This window comes from Nannospalax galili, unplaced genomic scaffold (genome assembly GCF_000622305.1).
Source record: "Nannospalax galili isolate Female #2095 unplaced genomic scaffold, S.galili_v1.0 scaffold321, whole genome shotgun sequence".
Lineage (NCBI taxonomy): Eukaryota > Metazoa > Chordata > Mammalia > Rodentia > Spalacidae > Nannospalax > Nannospalax galili.
Window position 1 is genome coordinate 2682605 of NW_008345972.1, and position 18100 is coordinate 2700704.

The 18100-nt window shown below is 44.5% G+C and overlaps 3 protein-coding genes across 4 annotated transcripts in view; 1 reads left to right on the top strand and 2 right to left on the bottom strand.

The window, feature by feature from the left end:
* LOC103741439 (sperm-associated antigen 6) overlaps nucleotides 1-4732 on the bottom strand; it is a 71027-nt gene extending 66295 nt beyond the window's left edge. For both annotated transcript variants that reach the window (XM_029567896.1, XM_008842200.3), the window contains exons 1-2: nucleotides 4660-4732; nucleotides 4482-4577 (exon numbers count right to left, since the gene is read on the bottom strand). In XM_029567896.1, the coding sequence (XP_029423756.1) occupies nucleotides 4482-4577; nucleotides 4660-4684 (121 nt within the window). In that variant the 5' untranslated portion in view covers nucleotides 4685-4732. The remainder of the gene's footprint in view (nucleotides 1-4481; nucleotides 4578-4659) is intronic.
* Nucleotides 4733-7298: 2566 nt separating this feature from the next.
* Igll5 (immunoglobulin lambda like polypeptide 5) lies at nucleotides 7299-13329 on the bottom strand. Its single transcript, XM_008842199.3, has 3 exons — nucleotides 13115-13329; nucleotides 8994-9112; nucleotides 7299-7623 (listed from the first exon to the last, which is right to left on the bottom strand). The coding sequence occupies exons 1-3, from the start codon at nucleotides 13306-13308 to the stop codon at nucleotides 7304-7306; spliced, it is 633 nt and encodes a 210-aa protein (XP_008840421.1). The 5' UTR covers nucleotides 13309-13329; the 3' UTR covers nucleotides 7299-7303.
* On the top strand, nucleotides 11263-12321 carry LOC103741436 (uncharacterized protein C8orf59 homolog). The gene has a single exon (XM_017800375.2). It carries the CDS (start codon nucleotides 11759-11761, stop codon nucleotides 12047-12049), a length of 291 nt encoding a protein of 96 aa, XP_017655864.1. The 5' UTR covers nucleotides 11263-11758; the 3' UTR covers nucleotides 12050-12321.
* Nucleotides 13330-18100: the final 4771 nt, after the last annotated feature.

Sequence of the window (18100 nt, forward strand, 5' to 3'; positions counted from 1 at the left end):
TGATAAGAACAGAAGGTAGGAATTGGCTAGGCAGTTAGGGTAAAAAAACCCAAAAGAAATGTAGCCAGTTTCTTGGCTAAAAGAGTCAAAATGTCCTTGGGCCTGTTAGCAACATACTCTGTTCCAAGGCCAAAAATGTCAAAAGTATTTGGGAGCTTGTATCTAGTCCTTAAAAGATTTTAGGGTTACCTCTTTAGGGGGGGAAATGTTGGGGGAGAAGGAGTGGGCATGGATTTGGTCAAAACACCTTACACGCATGTATAAATTTTTTATAAAATTTTTTTTTAAAGTTCCATGACTCTCCCCAAACAGCACCACCAACTGACCAAGTGTTCAAATACTTGGAACCCACAAGGATCACTTCTCTCAAACCACCACAGTAACTTTATGTAGTAATATATATTGATACATAACAGCAATACATATTACATATTATATATATATATATACATTCATTAGTAAATAAGACACTGAAGGGCAAGGACTACTCCTTTCAGGCTTGCATCATCAGCATGTAAACTCAGTATCTATCTAGTACTTGTGAATGCAATAAATGTTCATTGAATGATGAATGAACCAATTTGTCAAAGTTATTGTATAATTTTCCCCCCTTTCAGATAAACTTTGGTTCAAAAGAAAATGTTGTGTTCATGGTTATTTTCTTTTTAGGTACAAGATGTCAGGAATAGGAGCAGTGCTATTACCATAGCCTTAAGAAACTCATATTAGTCATAAAAGCTGTTTCACCTAAAATCACCCCACATATACTGTTTTCATTTGAAAGTTATCTAGGGAGCCCAAACTCAGCATGTCTTGTCCTCCTCTACTAACATTTCCCCTTTTACAGTAGATACCTACTCCATCTGTCTGCAGAAGATTCAGGTATCTAGGAAGGAGGCATCCTAGTGAATAACAAAAACAGATCAAAAGGATTACCTGATGCAAGAAGTAGTATTTAGAGAGGAAATATTTGTAAGACAATTAGTTCAAAATTTTTTCTGAGACTTAAGATGTAGTTCAGTGGTAGAGTACTTGGCTAGCATGCCTGAGGCCTAAATTCAATATCCAGTATCACACACAGACACAGAGATACACACTATTTGAGATATATATCAATAGCCATGTACTGGGGAAGGGGACTGATAACTCTATCAGAAATACAGGCTAAGGATTCTATTGCAAGTAAGTTCTGAGTTTCCTGGCAGCAAAAGAAAAGGAGAGTATTTTAAAAATAAAAGACCCTAGCCTGGGAACTGTTGGCAAATGATTATTGCTGGGGAAGGGAGAGTAGATCTTCCTTAAGATCTCTAGATAGGCTGACTAGACTCCAGAGGATAAACATGCACCAAAGACTATCTGGGTACAAATGCTCAACCAGCTAGGACTTAACATATATGACAGAATGTAAGAGGTCTGGTGGGGGGGGGTAATGTGGGGGCATGGATGAGGTGGTGCTCTAAATTTGATGAAGAACTATTTATGAAATGCACAAAAACTCAATAAAAATAGTTTTTAAAAAAAGAAAAAAAGGGAAGCAGGAATACCTGCCTTGTATATCTAGATCTAGCCTAACATGCACAAATGTTTATGGAAGAAATAAGCATATCTTCCTCTAAAATATTTTTGACATGATGGCTGATGTCTTCACTGATATATTTAAAGAAGCTATGGGAAAAGGTGTCTGGTTTTGTTTTTTTTTTTAAGCCTTCAGTTTAAAAGCAAACGTGCACACCTGTGATCAGTAGTGCAAAATCATCCTCAGCTACATAATGAGTTCTGGGCCAGCCTAGCTTATGTGAGACCCTCCATTTGAAAAAAATAAGCATATTGTTAAAATAAGTGTGTTAAAATATTGCTATGAAAAAAATCTAGGTTTCATCAGACATTTCTTTTGAATCATAAAAAACTAACGATCTCATGAGGCCAGCTCAAACTCAATACCATTCCCACTCCCTCCCACCTCCAGGGGTTTATCAGTTAAAGTTTTCCAAACTAGCTCCACTCAGATTCCCATGATTGTCCCCAAGGAGTCCTCAAAAACAAACAAGTTGGGACTTGAGAGATGGCTCAGCAGTTAAAAGCACTGGCTGCTCTTACAGTGGACCTGGGTTGGATTCCCAGCACCCACAAGGTAGCTAACAGTCTGTTACTCCAGTTCCAGGGGATCTCATGCCCTCTTCTGGTCCCAGTGGGCATTACACACATGGCTGTGCTTAGAGCACCAAAAAACACATAAAAATTTTAAATCAATAAAATTTTAAAAATCCAACAAGTTTCATAATTATTAGATAAATACTGGAAAAGCCCTAAACAGAGGATTTGTTTCAGCAGTTAACATCAAAATTCATTAAGAACTTCTGAGCCATCTAGAAATAATTTCTAATACGTACAGGGTAAAATATCAAGAGCATAGGATCAGGCAGCAATTAAAAAATGAGTCCTGGGGCTCAGCAAGCCCCCCAGTGTGGGAAGTAAAGGCACCTGCTACCATGCCCAACTTTTTATATGAGTGCTGGGGATCTGAACCTGAGTCCTAATGTTTACTCGGCAAGCACTTTGCTCACAAAACCATCTCAGTCTCTCCTGAAACCTTTCACCCATCTTAGGCTTCCTCACAACAGAGAAATTCCAGACTGGTTTCACAGTACTTGTATTAGTGAAAAAAGAATGTTATGTTCGAATCTTTTCCAAGATTGGAAGACGGTAAAGACCTGACTTTGTAAAATCCTTATGGTACTAGCCCTTAGTTTCAGAAAGACTGAAGAAAAAAAAAAAAAGAAAGAGGGAGGGAGAGGGAGGGAAGGAGGGAGGGAGGGAGAGGAAGAGCGAGAGAAGGAAGAGGGAGAAGAGGAGGAGGAGGAAGGAGAGGAGTAGAAGAAGGAAAGGAGGAGGAAGGGAGTAAAAGAAGGTGGAGTTTCACTTTTGGTGGATCAAACCTGATTCCACCACTAACTGAACTGTGAGATCACTGACCTCTGTCATAAGAGAACTTCAGTTTATAAGATGAGGGCTTTAAAAAATGAATTTAAATATCCCTGCACCTATTTGTCCCTGGGATTTTGATATTTATTCTTGGCTATTTTCATTGGTGGTGTAGGGGGAAGCATTTAGAATGGAGAACATATTCTTTAAGTTTTAAATTTTTGAGACAAGTATAGTTTCATGTGAGTTGTGAAGCAGGATACTTTCTCTCTACCCTTTATTTAGCTTCTTCCAGTGGCATCTTTCAAAATGTTAGTGCACTGTTACAACTAGGATGGTCACACTGGCAGAAATTAGTTAATCTTACTCATACTTCCCTAGTCATAACTACCTTCTGTATAGTTCATTCTATGTCATTTTTATCTCATGTGTCCCCACTACCACAGTCAGAACACACTTTGATCTGTATACAAGAGTCTCTTGCAGTGGCTCTCATAAACACACCCAACCCCCTGCTGCCCCTGGCCCTGCTAACCATTAAACTAGTATCAATTTCTAAAATTTTGTTATTAAAAATTGGTTGCTTTGTTTTTATGAAGCTGCATTTTCTTTACTCTGTGTTTGTACACATGTGCTCAGAATCCTCAAAGGGCCCATAGGCTGACCTTGAACTCTCTGGGCTCAAGTGACTCTCCTGCCTCAGCCTCCCAAGTAGTGGGATTTCCAAAAAGGCATCACTGCACCTAGTGTAGAAGGAATCTAATCCAAACTGGAAGACTAAGTGGTCACCAAAGTATGGCTTAGACTTGACATTCTAACTGTACTTGTAGCTGACTTATGAAACACCAAAGGAATATAACAGTATTTTGAAATGATCTACCTTTGACTATTATCTTGATGGCATACTAAGAGTTTTTCTTTTCCTGGGGAAATTATTTTTAGCATATTTTAGATTATCTAGTCTCAAGCTTTCCTGTAGTAATTTTAAATAGAGACTGATCATGAATATCACACAGGTAGCCTATAGCCCCAGCTGCCCTGGAACTCGCTGTGTAGACCAGGCTGGTCTTGATCTCACAGAGATCCACCTGCCTCTGCCTCCCAGTGCTGGGATTAAAGGCGTGCTCCATCACGCTCTACATATTGACTTCCAGGCAATTCCTATGGCTTTGATGGAACCTGCCTGATTTCAGTGAAAATGGAAATGAAAGACACCAAGCCCCTTCCTTCATCCTCTTGGCCTCACCCATAAAGACCCCCTTAAGGGGACTGGAGACTATACGGAAGGAACTTGGCGTTATCCCTCTGGTTTCCACCGCCCCGGAAGCGCAGCCAGCAAGAGACCCAGGAAGCGGTTAGCTGGGGACCAAGGGGAGAGAGGGGTGGACCACGCGGACCCGGAGAGGCCGGGCACAGATGGAGGGTGGATTAAGGGTGGAGGTGGCAGGGAGGAGGGCGTGGGAAATTAGGGCCAGAGTTCGAGCTAAGCGAGGCCAGGGGTATCGAGTAGAGCTGGGCGGCAGGGCAACACGGGGGAGGGGGTGGGGTTGCAGGCTTACCCGCATTCTGCAGCGTCTCAATGTTTTGGGGTCTGGTCGCCAGCTCCGCCACCATCTGCACAAACTGGGTCCGGGCTTTCTGGTACTGCTCGAACACTGAGGAGAGAGGTTCTGTGGAGCAGCCGGGTGACCTGGGAGCCCGCCCACTCCAGCGCCCTCCAGCCCTCCGCCGGCCTACCTTGTAGCACCTGCCGCTGACTCATGGCGCCGCAGTGTTCCCCGGGCTCCGGCGGTCCACTGGGATCTGTTCGTCTGTGTATGGGCGTCTCCAGGGCAACCGACCGGAACCGGAAAGCAGCCTTCTCAAAGCAACCGCCAGCCGTGGGCTTGATAACACCGCCCGGGTGTCGGGGGCGTGTGCCGGACGTGGGAACACCCCTGGGTGCGCCAGACCGCCTGGAGCATATGGCTAGGTGAGAGTCGCCCGGGCGTGGGGCGGGGATGCAGGGGACTGCCAGGAGGATGCGGTTCTCTACAAAAGGACCCAGAGTGGCTGGTGTGGCGCCTGCGGGTGTCGGCAGGAGGGTATCCCGAGTGAGCAGCAGCCGGACTGTCGATTAGACAGTCAAGAGCAGCCTCACGAGTAGCAGCCCATAATCTGATCAAGGCAGCTTTAAGTCGTTTTATTTAATGCATCCCTTAGAGGTATGGCGTGCTAGGTTTCCAGATCCCTGAAGGCTAACAACAGCCATTTCCATATACTTAATTACACTAGGGTGACAGCAGTTAAGCAGTCTATAGATTCAGTGGGAAAAGCAGAAGGAATAGGATGTTAAATTTAGATCTATCTTCCAAGCTTTCTCTTAATTACTAACAATTTAGTTCTATTCATTTCACTGTTTTAAAAAAATTATTTTAAATTCGAGCAATATTTTGTGGCTGGGTGACATTTCTAAAAGAAAGCGTTTAGGGGCTGGAGAGATGGTTCAGCACTTAAAAACACTGGCTGCTCTTCCAGAGGGATCTGGGTTCATTTCCCGACCCCACGTGGTGGCTAACAATGGTCTGTAACTCCAGTTCCAGGTGATTCGATGCCCTCTTCTGACCTCCGCTGGCACTGCACAACACGGGTATACTAACAAACATGCAGGCAAAACACTCATACACATAAAATAAAATTAATTAATTAATTAAAATTTTAAAAGAGAGATCTTTTATATAACTTGAGCTCCTGGTATTTTTATGGAACTCCCAAGTAGTCTGGAAATAGACTACCACTCAGAGAAAGAAGTGTGTTTGGTACACAGTTTTTGGTTCTGCAGTTCAGAAGCCAATGGCACAATTCCTATATTTAAGGCTAGAGTATGTTTCACAATGATCTCTACATCTCCCCAACAGGTCCTTTAAAGTAAAAGTTTCTGTGTGTCCCTATTCAAAGATGCAGGAGGAAACACTGAGTAAATGATTAAAATTGCAAATGATCCCTCATAATTTTATTTTCAGTGCCTTGTTGCATTATAGAGGGAAAAAAAATCCCCTTAAAATAAAAAGTTCCTGGGGCTGGTGAGATGGCTCAGCAGTTAAGAGCACTGACTGCTCTTGCAGAGGACCCAGGTTCAATTCCCAGCACCCACATGGCAGCTAACAACCATCCATAACTCCAGTTCCAGGGGATCCAACGCCCTCTTCTGACCTCCATGGGCATTGCACAACACAGGTGCACTTACATATACACAGGCAATACACTCATACCAATAAAAAACAATAAATAATAAAACACAAGACAAAGCAAAAGTCTTGGTCCTTATTGAACTATCTTCAAAAGATATCAAGGAATTGTCATTAAATTAAATCATTAAGGTATTTCTGATTCTGGAGAGAATATTACCCAAGGAAAAGGTACCACCCTCAGGTAGCAGAGCCTCCTGCTAGGTCTTGAGACTTTTCATCTGATCTCAATGCCTATCCTGCACCTGTTGAACACAAGACTCCCAATGAACAATTTAAATGAGGGAAGAAAAGAAGGAAGGTGAAGATGGAGAGAAGGGGAGCAGGAAAGAAGGAGGAGCTGGACCAGTGGCTATATGGATGGGTGGACTCTTGATGGACAAGATGGATGATGCATAGGTGGATAAATGGGTGAATGGGAGTGTGGGGAGACTGGTGAGTGCATAAGTGTGTAGGCAGTTGGATGAATAGTTGGTGTGTTGGTAAGTAATGGATGGGGGGAAATCAGGGGATGTGTGAGTAAATTGATGATTGATAAGTGGATAGATGAGTGGTAGAAGAATGGGTCAATAACAAGTGGGTGTATTGGTGGGTAGATGGGTACTTGGGTGAGTGAATGGAGAATTGAGAGGATGGGTAAAACCAAATCATGTGTAGCCTAGAACTCTGGAGGCTCCATGTGAAGGGCTTGCCTTGGGTTGTGCTCCAATCCAGTTCTGATCCTCAAGTGTGACCTTGGTCATTTCCTAATGTCTCTGAGCCTTGACCTCTCAGACCAGGGTAGAGATAGAAGACAATGTTTCAGAAGGCCACAGTTCAATCCAGAAAGGAGGCAGAGGGTAAGAGAGGAGCTATACTGGGAAAATAAAGAGAAGGAAAGTGAAAGCCAATGGGCTGAAATCCTGGAACCTCTCCCCTAGGCTACTTTCCCACTGAGTTCCAGGACTTCTCCATCCAACTCTGAAGTCCCTGGGCAGGCAAGTGAAATATGACATGGAAATCAATGAGATGGAGAAGAATATCTTGTGGGTAATAGGATATTTATTGAGTATTGGGTACAGGGAGAAGGGCTGGGATGGCCACTGGCAGGAAAGGAGACCCCCTCCCTGGGTCTTTCAGCTCCAAGCCACCAAGGGTAGGAAGAGGACCATAACCTAAGAACATTCAGCAGGGGACATGCTCTTCTCCACAGTGGTCCCTTCGTGAGTGACCTGGCAACTGTATCTGCTGTGAGGTGTCCATTGGTCAGACATCAGTGTGAGGTAGCTGCTAGCTATGTACTTGTTGTTGGTCTGTTTAAAGGGCTGGGTGGTCTCCACACCCTGAGTGACAGGGATGCCATCTACCTTCCAGGCCACCACCAGAGCACCCGGGTAGAATTCGCTCACCAGACACACCAGTGTGTACTTGTTGGCCTGGATCTCCTTCAAGGAAGGCAAAAACAGGGTGACCAAAGGAGCAGCCTTGGGCTGACCTGTGCAGACAGAGGAGATGAGTTGTCATAGGAAAGCCCATGTAATAGAGAAGCACCCTTTTCCTGTCTAAAGTCTCGGTGACTATTCTCGGTGTCATTAGAGTATTCCACCCAGGGACCCTGCCTCCTCTCCTCCACTGTCTTCTTGAGAGTGGTACACTTTGTTATATGTTGTTTCTCTCCCGGGTGACCTGGCCCAGCCCTTTTGATCTCCCCTTGTGATCTCAGTTTCCCCACCAAGACTAAGGCTGGCTGTGTTCCCTAATCCCTGGTAGCTAGAGTCTGAATTGGAATCTGACCCTGGCCTCCTATACACCTACCTGTAGCCCAGCCCCTCCCTTTCCCATTACTCCTTCAATGCTCAGAGCCTCCTGTGTGAACTGGGGTATCCACGAACCTGGAAGGTTGGTCCTGGGATATGTTGGGAGACCGTATGCCTACTATACAGGTTCTCTAGAGCCTGTGTTCTAGCCTGCTCTGTTCAGCTATCCCATCAAGAAGTAGATTCCATCCATAAAACTGGCTTACCTCTAAGGTTCTACTGGCTCCTTTGTCCACACTGATCATCCAGTCACTGATTGGCTATGTTCCTGAGGCTTCATCTCCCTGACTATGGGATACAGTAACCCCTTGCCTACTCAGATATCTCTGATGACTCCTGATCTCATCTGTCAATTAGGTGGTTCTCTGATTACCATTTGCTCCCTCATTCATCATCTTTAAGTCTAAGATCACTTGAGGAAGGTAGGCAAGTAAGACATCTGACCAAGAGACTTACCAGGCCCCAGGGCTAAGGGACTCCGGGGCTGTACAGACAAGTCTATGTTCTTTTCTAGTAGCAATCCTTGGAAGGCCAGGTTCTAGTCACCTTGCCACTCTGAGTCTTTCCTGTGTCCTCATGTTCTCATGGCCCAGCAGAGAATCAGAGAGCTGCAGCCTACAGTAAGCCAGATCCCCCCCACCTCCCTCTCTTGCTCTCGCTCTCTACGTGGGGTGACCTGAGTCTTTGAAGGCTAGGTTCACAGCACCAGCCATGTCCCCAGGCCTCCGGTCTGGCCTTTTCAGTCTGGATAGATATCTGGCCCTCAGTTCAACTGTTGGGGACTCATTGGTTATAAATCCTGGTGCCCACAAATCCTAGATCCTGACCCCTACTTAGGTATCTGACTTAGAAGAAAGGATGAAGCTATTGGAGCCCTTTCTGTGGGTCACCCTAAGATCACAACTTCTCATTCCACAGAAAGGAGTATAAATGTCAGTCCTTAAAACTAGGGAAAGGAGATGGGAAGAAGCCCCCAGAAGGAAAATGGACTTTTCTGAGACAGCAGAAGGGCTAAGTTCAGCTGGACAAGATCATGAGAGCCACTTACCTAGGACTGTGAGCTGGGTCCCACTACCAAAAACATACCACGATGACTTAGGCTCAGATGGAGAACCACGAGGCCAGCACCGGGAACATGTTCCCTGTGGGATGAGCTGGAACTCGAACCTGCAGGGTGTAAGAGGCACAAGGTACAGTAGATGGACTATGCCTTTGGTAAAGGGTAGGTGGGGAGTGAGACCCCCCACAGGTCTGTCCCTCCACCCCCCCAATCTCTGAGTTTGTAAATGTTGATGGAAACACCAAGCCCAGCAGCTTCTCAGCAAATCCCTGAGTGATGCTCTGCTGGGTGTGGTGAGCCAGAGACTCCTGGTGGACCTTTTGACAGTTGCTGAGTCTCCTCCCTACCAGTTCTCCTGATCTAGCCAGACTAGCTTCCTCCCTGGACCCTACACACTACATCATTCTTGATTTAAGGTGCTCACACATGCAGATTCTTCTGCTTTCATTCCTATCCAGTCATGCCCCATTCATGAGGCCTTCTCTGATCTTTCAGATCACTTTTTCTATCATCTATCTATCCATCTGTCCATCCACTCATCTGTCCATCCATCCATCCTGTTTGTAGCAGGTGTTGTTTCTCATGCTGGAGACCTGGCAGGGATCCACTTGGCCCTCACCTCCATCTCCCTGTGACACTTCTCAGAACAAGGCCCACAAGATGGTCATCATGGTCAAGTCCAAAGTCTCACCCAAGTTTCTACTGTACTTATGTCTCTGCAGGATGCAGCAAGAGGTATGCCCCTCTTTCTAGTGCCTCTCTTCTCCCAGGTGTCTCAGACCATGCACTCCTCCCTCCCTGGCTTCCCTTTCTCTCTGGCCTATCATGGCTGCTGGCCCCCAGGCCAACCCTGAGGTCCTCCTCCTCTGCCACCTTCCATTTCCACTTACTGCCCCTAAGATGAGGCTGTACTCTATCCAATGTGCAAATCTCCTCCATGCCACTTCAATTATTTACTGACCTTGTGCTCAATGAGAAACTCAGATTCATGTTCAGATGAGACCCCTGACTCCATCAGCTCTTTCTGTCTTTGTCTCCACAAAGACTCCACATGAGTATTCTTTTTGCCCTCCAGGTCAGAAGCCTGGAATCACTATAGACTGAGTCACCTCATTTTCTACACTAAAATGACATCTTTGTCCTTAGATTCTATATTTAAATACCCTTTTTAAAAGAAAAAAACAAATCTCAAAATAATTAAGAAACAAGAAAATCACCCTCTTGAGATTCCAAATCCACAAGAAACCTCAAGTTTTGCCTTTTCTGACTGTAATTACTGACTCAGTTACTTACAAGGATACAGCATTGGATTAGTGCTAACTAGATACAGGTGTCATATGTTGGACTAATGCATTTCCACCTTAGAAAGTGCTATAAACGGTAATTAGGCTTTGTAATATAATATATATTAGAGTACATTAAATTAGGTGGGGGTAATAAAGGGAAGTATAGATAGGAGAGGAGACCTAAATACAGTCAAAATATATTGTATGAAAATGACAAAAATTCAATTAAAAAGGAAAAAAATAAAAGTACAAGCAATAAAATGAAAATGGGTAAATTGAACTTCATCAAAATTAAAAGCATTTGTGCATAAAAGAGAACTATCCCCAGCACTCGGGAGGCAGAGACAGGCAGATCTCTGTGAGTTCAAGGCCAGCCTGGTCTACATAGTGAGTTCCAGCTATCAGTCTGGCGTGGTGGTGCACACCTTTAATCCCAGCATTCGAGAGGCAGAGGCAGGCAGATCTCTGTGAGTCAAAGGCCAGCCTGGTCTACATAGCGAGTTCCAGGCCAGCTGGGGATATAGGGAGACCCTGTCTCAAAAAGACCCCCAAAAAAGAGAGAGAAAGAGAGAGAACTATCAAAAAAGTAAAGAGAGTTCACAAATGCAGAAGATAACTTGCAAATGATATTTTTGACAAGAGTCTAGTATTCAGATTATATAATGAAGTCTTATAAATCAACAATGAAAGACAATCCAATTAAACAATAGGCAAAGGACTTGGTAGATATTTCTCCAGAGGAGATATAAAAATGGCCAACAACACATGAAAACATGTTTGATATCATTTTTCTTCAGGAAAATACAGCCCTAAATTACCATAATATGCCATTTCAATATCTGTAGGATGAGTGTGTGTGTGTGTGTGTGTGTGTGTGTGTGTGTGTGTCATTTCAAGGGTATCCTGTCTGCACAGCATTTGAATGCTACTGAATTATACACTTTTGATTAAAATGTTGAGTTTTGTGTTATATGTATTTTATGAGAATTCTTAAAAACCTGATGATACCACGTGTAGTGAGAACACAGAGTTCCCAGAACTTTCATGCATGGCTTGGGATACAAAAAGGGACAGGAGTTTTGCAAAGTCACTGGCCAATTTACTGGAAACATACAGTTGGACACATGATATAAATCCTACTCTTGGTGCTTATCCAAGTGGAATGAAAAACTGAGTTCATATGCTTCATTCATGACTGCCCCAAACTGGAAATAACTAAGACCCATCAACTAGGGACTGGCTAAACAAACCACAACATGCTCATAAATGGGATCCTACTCTGTAATAAATAAATAAACCTCTCAGATGAATTGCAACGGGGTCATAACTGAACTAAAGAAAATGGGTTCAAAGGTTATATGCACACTTGGAATCCTGCTCTTTAAAAGAAAAAAAAAAAAAAAACGGTGTTTACAGATGGCGTCACTTGGATCCTGAGCATCCGCGAGTGGTTCCCAAGGTCTGACAATGGCCAAGAACAAATCAAAAGGGCAGAAGTCCAGGAATGTATTTCATATAGCCAGTCAGAAAAACGTCAAGGCCAAAAACAAAGCAAAACCAGTTACTACTAATCTTAAAAAGATAAACATTATGAATGATGAAAAAGTTAACAGAGTGAACAGAGCTTTTGTAAATATACAGAAGGAACTTGCAAACTTTTCAAAAAGCCTTTCTCTTAAATCTGTGCAGAAAGAACTGGTTCCTCAGCAGCAGCACCATGAAAATGAATCACTAATGTTGAAGAAGCTACAAGGTTAATGGCGCAATTGTAATAGTGATGTATCAAATTCCCCCGAAAGATCAATAAATTAAATATTTTATACAAAAAAAAGAAAAAAAAAACTAATGATACATCCAACCACCTAGATGAACATCCTAGAGGTTGTGTTGAACACCCAGTCCCTCAGGTTATGTATTGTGCTTCCCTTTACAAAACACGGGCTTCAGTGGAACTCAGAGGCTGAATATATGCTTAGCGTGTGAAAGTCCTGGATCCCCATCCCCAGCAGAGTTCATTTTACCCTCTCTTATTGCTTGACATTTTAATTGTTGCATGTGTATGCATGTATGTGTGTGCATGTGAGTATGGAGAGTAGAGATGGACATGAGGTATCTTCCTCAGTTACCCTCCACCTTATTTTCTGAGATAAGGTCTTTCACTGAACCTGGAGCTCACTGATTCAGCTAGACTAGTGGCCAGTGAGTCCCAGGGATTCTCCTGTCTCTGCCTCCCCATTGCTAAGACTACCAGTTATGTGCCACTACACCCTGCTGTTTACCTGGGTGCTGGGAGTCTAAACTCAGATCCTCGTGCTTATGAGGCAAGTACTTACCTACAGGCAGGCATCTCCCAAGCCCATTTCTACTTTCCCCTCCCAGACACCTATAGTATTTAATGGATACTTTGATAGTTCCCTCATAGTAAATTTCTAGATGTGAAAATACTTGATTAAAAAGAACGTATGCAGCCTGGCCAGGAAGCACAAACCTTAATTCTAGCTACTTCAGAAGCTGAGGCAGGAGGGTGGCAAATTCTGGGCTACACAGTATAAGATCAGTCTGGGCAAGTTAGCAAGACCCTTTCTCAAAATAAAAAGTGAGAAAAGGGGAAGGGGGCTGGGGATGTGACTCAATGGTAGAGCACTTGCCCAACATGGGCAAAGTGCTGGGTTTAAACCAGTATCTCTCAGGACTCTCATCTCGGACTGATCCCTCCTCCTCACCACTCTGGCCATCCGAGCCACTTTCCCCCTCAGTCTTCCATTCCAGCATCCAGTCCATGGACCCACGTACACACATTTCCCCATTAAGCAAGTCCCTTACCTGCCTGGCAAGATCCACAAACTAGACCTGCTTCTTCCCACCAGTGCTCCACGGTCCAGGGGTCTGCTCCCTCGTGCTGAGCTTGGGGAAAGCAAGCCCTGGACACCCTCCACCAGGCCCAGCATCAGCAACAGGAGGAAAATGCCGTATCGCCTGGGAACAGTGTCCAGCACCTGTCCTGCCCTGAGCTTCATTGGCCTTCAAGGTCAAAGTTACCTCTGGCCCCACTTGTAGTCTGGGCTTCCTGAAGAGCAGGCCCTCCTCCTCTGGCTGGCAGAAGCCTCGCCAGTGCAAACAGGTCTGTGAGGCTCCATTCTTGCCCCAGATTGGCTCTGGTTTCCACCAACAGCCTTGAGGCACCCTCCAGTGCCTGTGGTCATCACCTGTGGAAGAACATCTGCAAACTGCCTTACTGTGGTTGGGATGCAAGCTGTTTCAACTCACAGCTGCCTGTTCATCCCCATCCCTAGGGCTCTGGGTTAGGCCACCTAACTGATACCCAGTTCCCCCCACAGGTCTCTAGTTGTGTTGAACAGGTGCCTAGGGTCTGGAGAGGCCATGGAGAGCAACTGAGCATCTGTCAATAGCAGCAAGAGTCTCTGAGGGTTTTAGGTTAGGGAGTTGTAGCTGATTGGAGGGGTTGGATTCCGGCAGGAGAGGTTTAAGTTCACCAAGATGCTGTTGGTCCAATCCAGGAATCAAGATACACTAATTAAAGTGGTATTTAATGCACCATGTTCAACACACACAGATCTAACATCACAAACCCAGACATCCCCAAATCTCTATAGAAACCCCCCACATCTATAGAGGTATAATTGATAAATATTACAGGTCATATAACTTGTCTATAACCCTAGCACTTGGAGAGACTAAAGCAGAAAGATTGTAAGTTCAATGCCAGCCTGGACCACAAAACAAGACTCTCAAAACTGCAACACAAAACAGAGAAAGTAAAAAAGTTACTTTAGGATGTATGACATTATATTTGGAATATCCTGTTTGCACTGAAATGACTCAATCTAACTTAACCATCATCTTGGTTTTCTGTGTGGTAAAAACATAGAAAGTCTATCCTTTTGTCACAGTTTTCTGTGACTTGGAGCATGTGACACAACAGAGCTCCAGAACTAATTCGTACATACTTCTTTCATAGGGCCATCCCAGACCTCCCCTTCATCCATCCAGCCACATTGTGGAATGTTGTGACAAACAGACTTCTTGCTGTCCCATAGAGATTGTGAGGACCATAGGGAAGTGAGACTCCATGAACTAATGAGATTCTGCTTGGATCCCTGTATTGCACAAACTCTGTGACCAAACACTACATCTTGGAGGGCTCATGGTCCATCAGATGGACAAGGTACCAGACAGTACAGTGTACGTTCCTTAAAAGTTGTGTGGAGTATAAGGGAACCCTCTGGGAGGTCCCTGGTCCAGTTCAGCTTTTTCCCACTTGGGGTACATGGCTGTCTCCTGCATAACCTTGGGCTCCTTATATCTCAGAGGTTGGAGGAAGAGTCCACCCAAGGGGACATTGACTACAGCTGCTCAGTCCCCAGAAATCACATGTGGCTATGACACCCACATGACAGGACCTGAAATACATGATCCCCACCACCACCACCTTGGATCAGCACCATATCTCCAGGAGAAGAGGCTTTCCCTAAATGTAGCATCCTAACTTTTCTCTGAGCTCTGATCCTGCCACAGCTTCTGAATAAGATGCAGCCACAAACCACAGCTTCCTGCAGTCAGAAATCCAGATGCATCCATCAGAACCCCTGCTCAACGTCCTTGATCTCTGACCCTTCTCTCCTGGGACAGAGGGCTGTCTCCTCTCCAGGTGCTTCTGCTTTGCTCTATCAACTGAAGATACCCCCTCCTCTGGTTCCTGCTTAACAGTCCCTGCCCTCTCTCTACTACAGGCCCCAGAGAGGCTGTCTGTGGCCGGTGCACATTCCTCCTAGCCAGGCTGTCTTTAGAGCAGCCATAGACTGCCTTGCCCAGATCCCAGATGCTTATGTTCTAGAACCTTCTTGGCTTTCTGGGTCTCTGACCTGCCCCATGACTCCCAAGATCTTTTCTGGGGTAGCTTCTATGATTTGGGGGTTTCAAAGCATTCTCCCAAGCTCAGAGGTCTCATGGTTCACTGGACATGACAGTGATGATTTAGCAATCACTGGCTATTTAACACCAGTGTGGTGATGAATTTTGTGTCTACTTGGCTGGGCTACAAGGTCCGGAATTCAATCAAGAACATGATTCTTGATGCTTTGCGAGTGATTTTTTTATGAAATTCATATTTAAATCGTGGACTTTGAATAATATAGATTACCTTCTATGATATGAGTGAGCTCTTCGAAGTAACTGAAGTACAAATACTGAATTCTCCTTTACAAGAGGAAATTTGTTGGTAGATAGCTTTGAACATGAACTGCAACACTTTTCTGGGTTTCCAGTCTGACAGCCCCCTTCAGATTTTTGATTTGCTATCTTCACAGCTGTGGGTACCAATTCTTGAAAATCTTAATCTCTCTGTATACACACACACACACACACACACACACACACATACACACACACACACACACACACACACACACACTTATTGTGTTTCCCTGGATAACATGACTAATAAACTAGCTATGTCATCTTACATACACACTCTCCATCTCATAGATGGGGGCATTGAAATTTAGGACCTTATACTGGTACATTTCCTGCTCAAGACCACAGAGCTAGGAACTAGTAGAGCTACAAAGGTCCAAACATGCTAAGCCTTTCATGAACTCTGGATATCTTTGAAAATGCAAGGAAAGCCACAGAAAATCTCCGAGAAAAAAATATACCTACACACAAAGCTGCTCATGATTCCTGGGGTTCCACAGTTAGCTACATTTGCATCAGACTGAAACTTAGCAGTAATGAGGGGGGTTCTCCCATTCACTGCTGTCTCCATGGTGGATAGCACTGAACTTGACACGCAACAGGCACTCAGCAGGGCTATAAGTCGACAGGACAGTGGCTATGGGTGGCTTCAGGATTCAGAGTTCAGTCTAGACAGATGTTTCCGGTCAGGAAAGTGAGGCATCAGGTGTGGAAGACTCAACTCATGACCACTGCTGGTCAAGGCTCTCTCAGAAGACAAAATCAGAAAAAGAGAAAGTTCTAATTGTCACTGACTTCTAGGACCTCTGGGTCTATATCACACCATTTCCAAGCAGAAGACAAAGCTGATCTCCACTGCCCATGCTTCTGCTCCAGGAGACTGGCTAGGGCCCTGGGTGAAGATCTATAGAACCCACAGTGACCCATTAGGACCAGCAGTCATGAATGACCAACTCTGTCCACCTCTCCAGTCCTGCGAGCACTAAATGGGGGGGGAGAGAGAGAGAGAGAGAGAGAGAGAGAGAGAGAGCAAAACTCATGGTGTCTGGTCATGGCAAACCTGGACTTGGCCAAAATAGAGCCAACAGCACAATGCTGAAAGGAAAGCCCTTTAAGGAGTCATCTGTGTTGCATATGCTAAGGAGCAGAGCTCTTCAAAGTATCTATATCAGAGACCACTAAGACACACAAAGGTGTCACACATGCTCATAGAGAAGAAACCAAACACCTCCTGGATAGAAATTGTGGGTAGGTAGGGGAGCTTTTAAAATGCTGGTTTCTGATAACTTTCATTTCCTTCAATGTTATCCATGTACAGCAAAAAGAACCCTCAGCCAGGTGAATAATGACACTATCTTGCTCCCAACAAAAGACTCAGTCAGATTTGGAATGTAACTGCTTAGAAATTCTCAATACAATTTATGTCAGCACACCAGATTTGACAGGCCAGCTGATGACAGTCTCTGACTGGGAACACTTCACCACAGGGAGCACTTCATCGAAAGGGGACCCAGCAGTGCTGCATGCATATACTACGGGGGCCCTGGATAAGGTAACAAAAGCCCACACCCCTCCAGCTGTACCTCTGCACAAAAAGCTGAATTAATTGTCCCAAGGCTTTACAACTGTACCAGGGAAAAATAAGTAAATATCTACACTGATTCCAAATGTACCCTCATGATAATGCATGTGCATGAACCTATTTGGAGAAAGAGACTTATTAATTTCAAGAAATAAGGACATAAACGCTCAATGGAAATAGCTATCCTGCTTGAGGCAGTTGTCTTAGCAACTCAAGTAGCTATTACATACCACCCAGGGGATCAGCAGGCTAACCGGGCCCCAAACAAGCCATCAAGGGGAAGCAACTTATTGGGACTTTGCTGCTCCTCTTGGACTTGTCTAAATTTAAATCTCAAAAAACAAGATGAGGAATGAGCCTGGGAATGAGGCTTTGCTAACATGGACTGTGACTTACTGTGACCATGGGGTGATTTCCCTCTCTGGAGCTCTAGTGCATCCAACTTTAAAACCCTCACATGGAAGGGATGCATTAACAGACTTAACATGAGCCATTTGAAAGATTCCCTCCTTAAAAGGCCATTCAGAGAATTACACAAGGATGCCATCTGTGGGCTAAAAATAACCTGCTACTGAATGTAACCCACCTCAGAATGTAGATCAGTTTAAAAAGGTATGTCCTTTGAAGTTAACAAATCAACATTCAAGTGCCTAAAACAACACTAATATTTGTGGCTCCTTTTTTTCCAGGCTGGTGGAGGCATACCCTACTCAGACGGTAAGAACAACAGAGATGATAAAACTCTGGCTCAAGAAAAGTAATCCTAGGTTGGACTACCAAGCACTATCCAAAGCCACAATAGGCTTTCTTTTATTTCTGTTGTCACCCAAAAGGTGACTCAAGCTTTGCAAGTAACTTAGAAGTTACATTTGTCACTAGGGGTGGTGGCATGTACCTTTAATCCTAGCACTTGGGAGGCAGAGGCAGGTGGAGCTCTGTGAGCTCAAAGTCTACATAGTGAGTTCCAGGCCAGCTGGGACTACAGGGAGACCCTGTCTCAAAAAACAAACAAA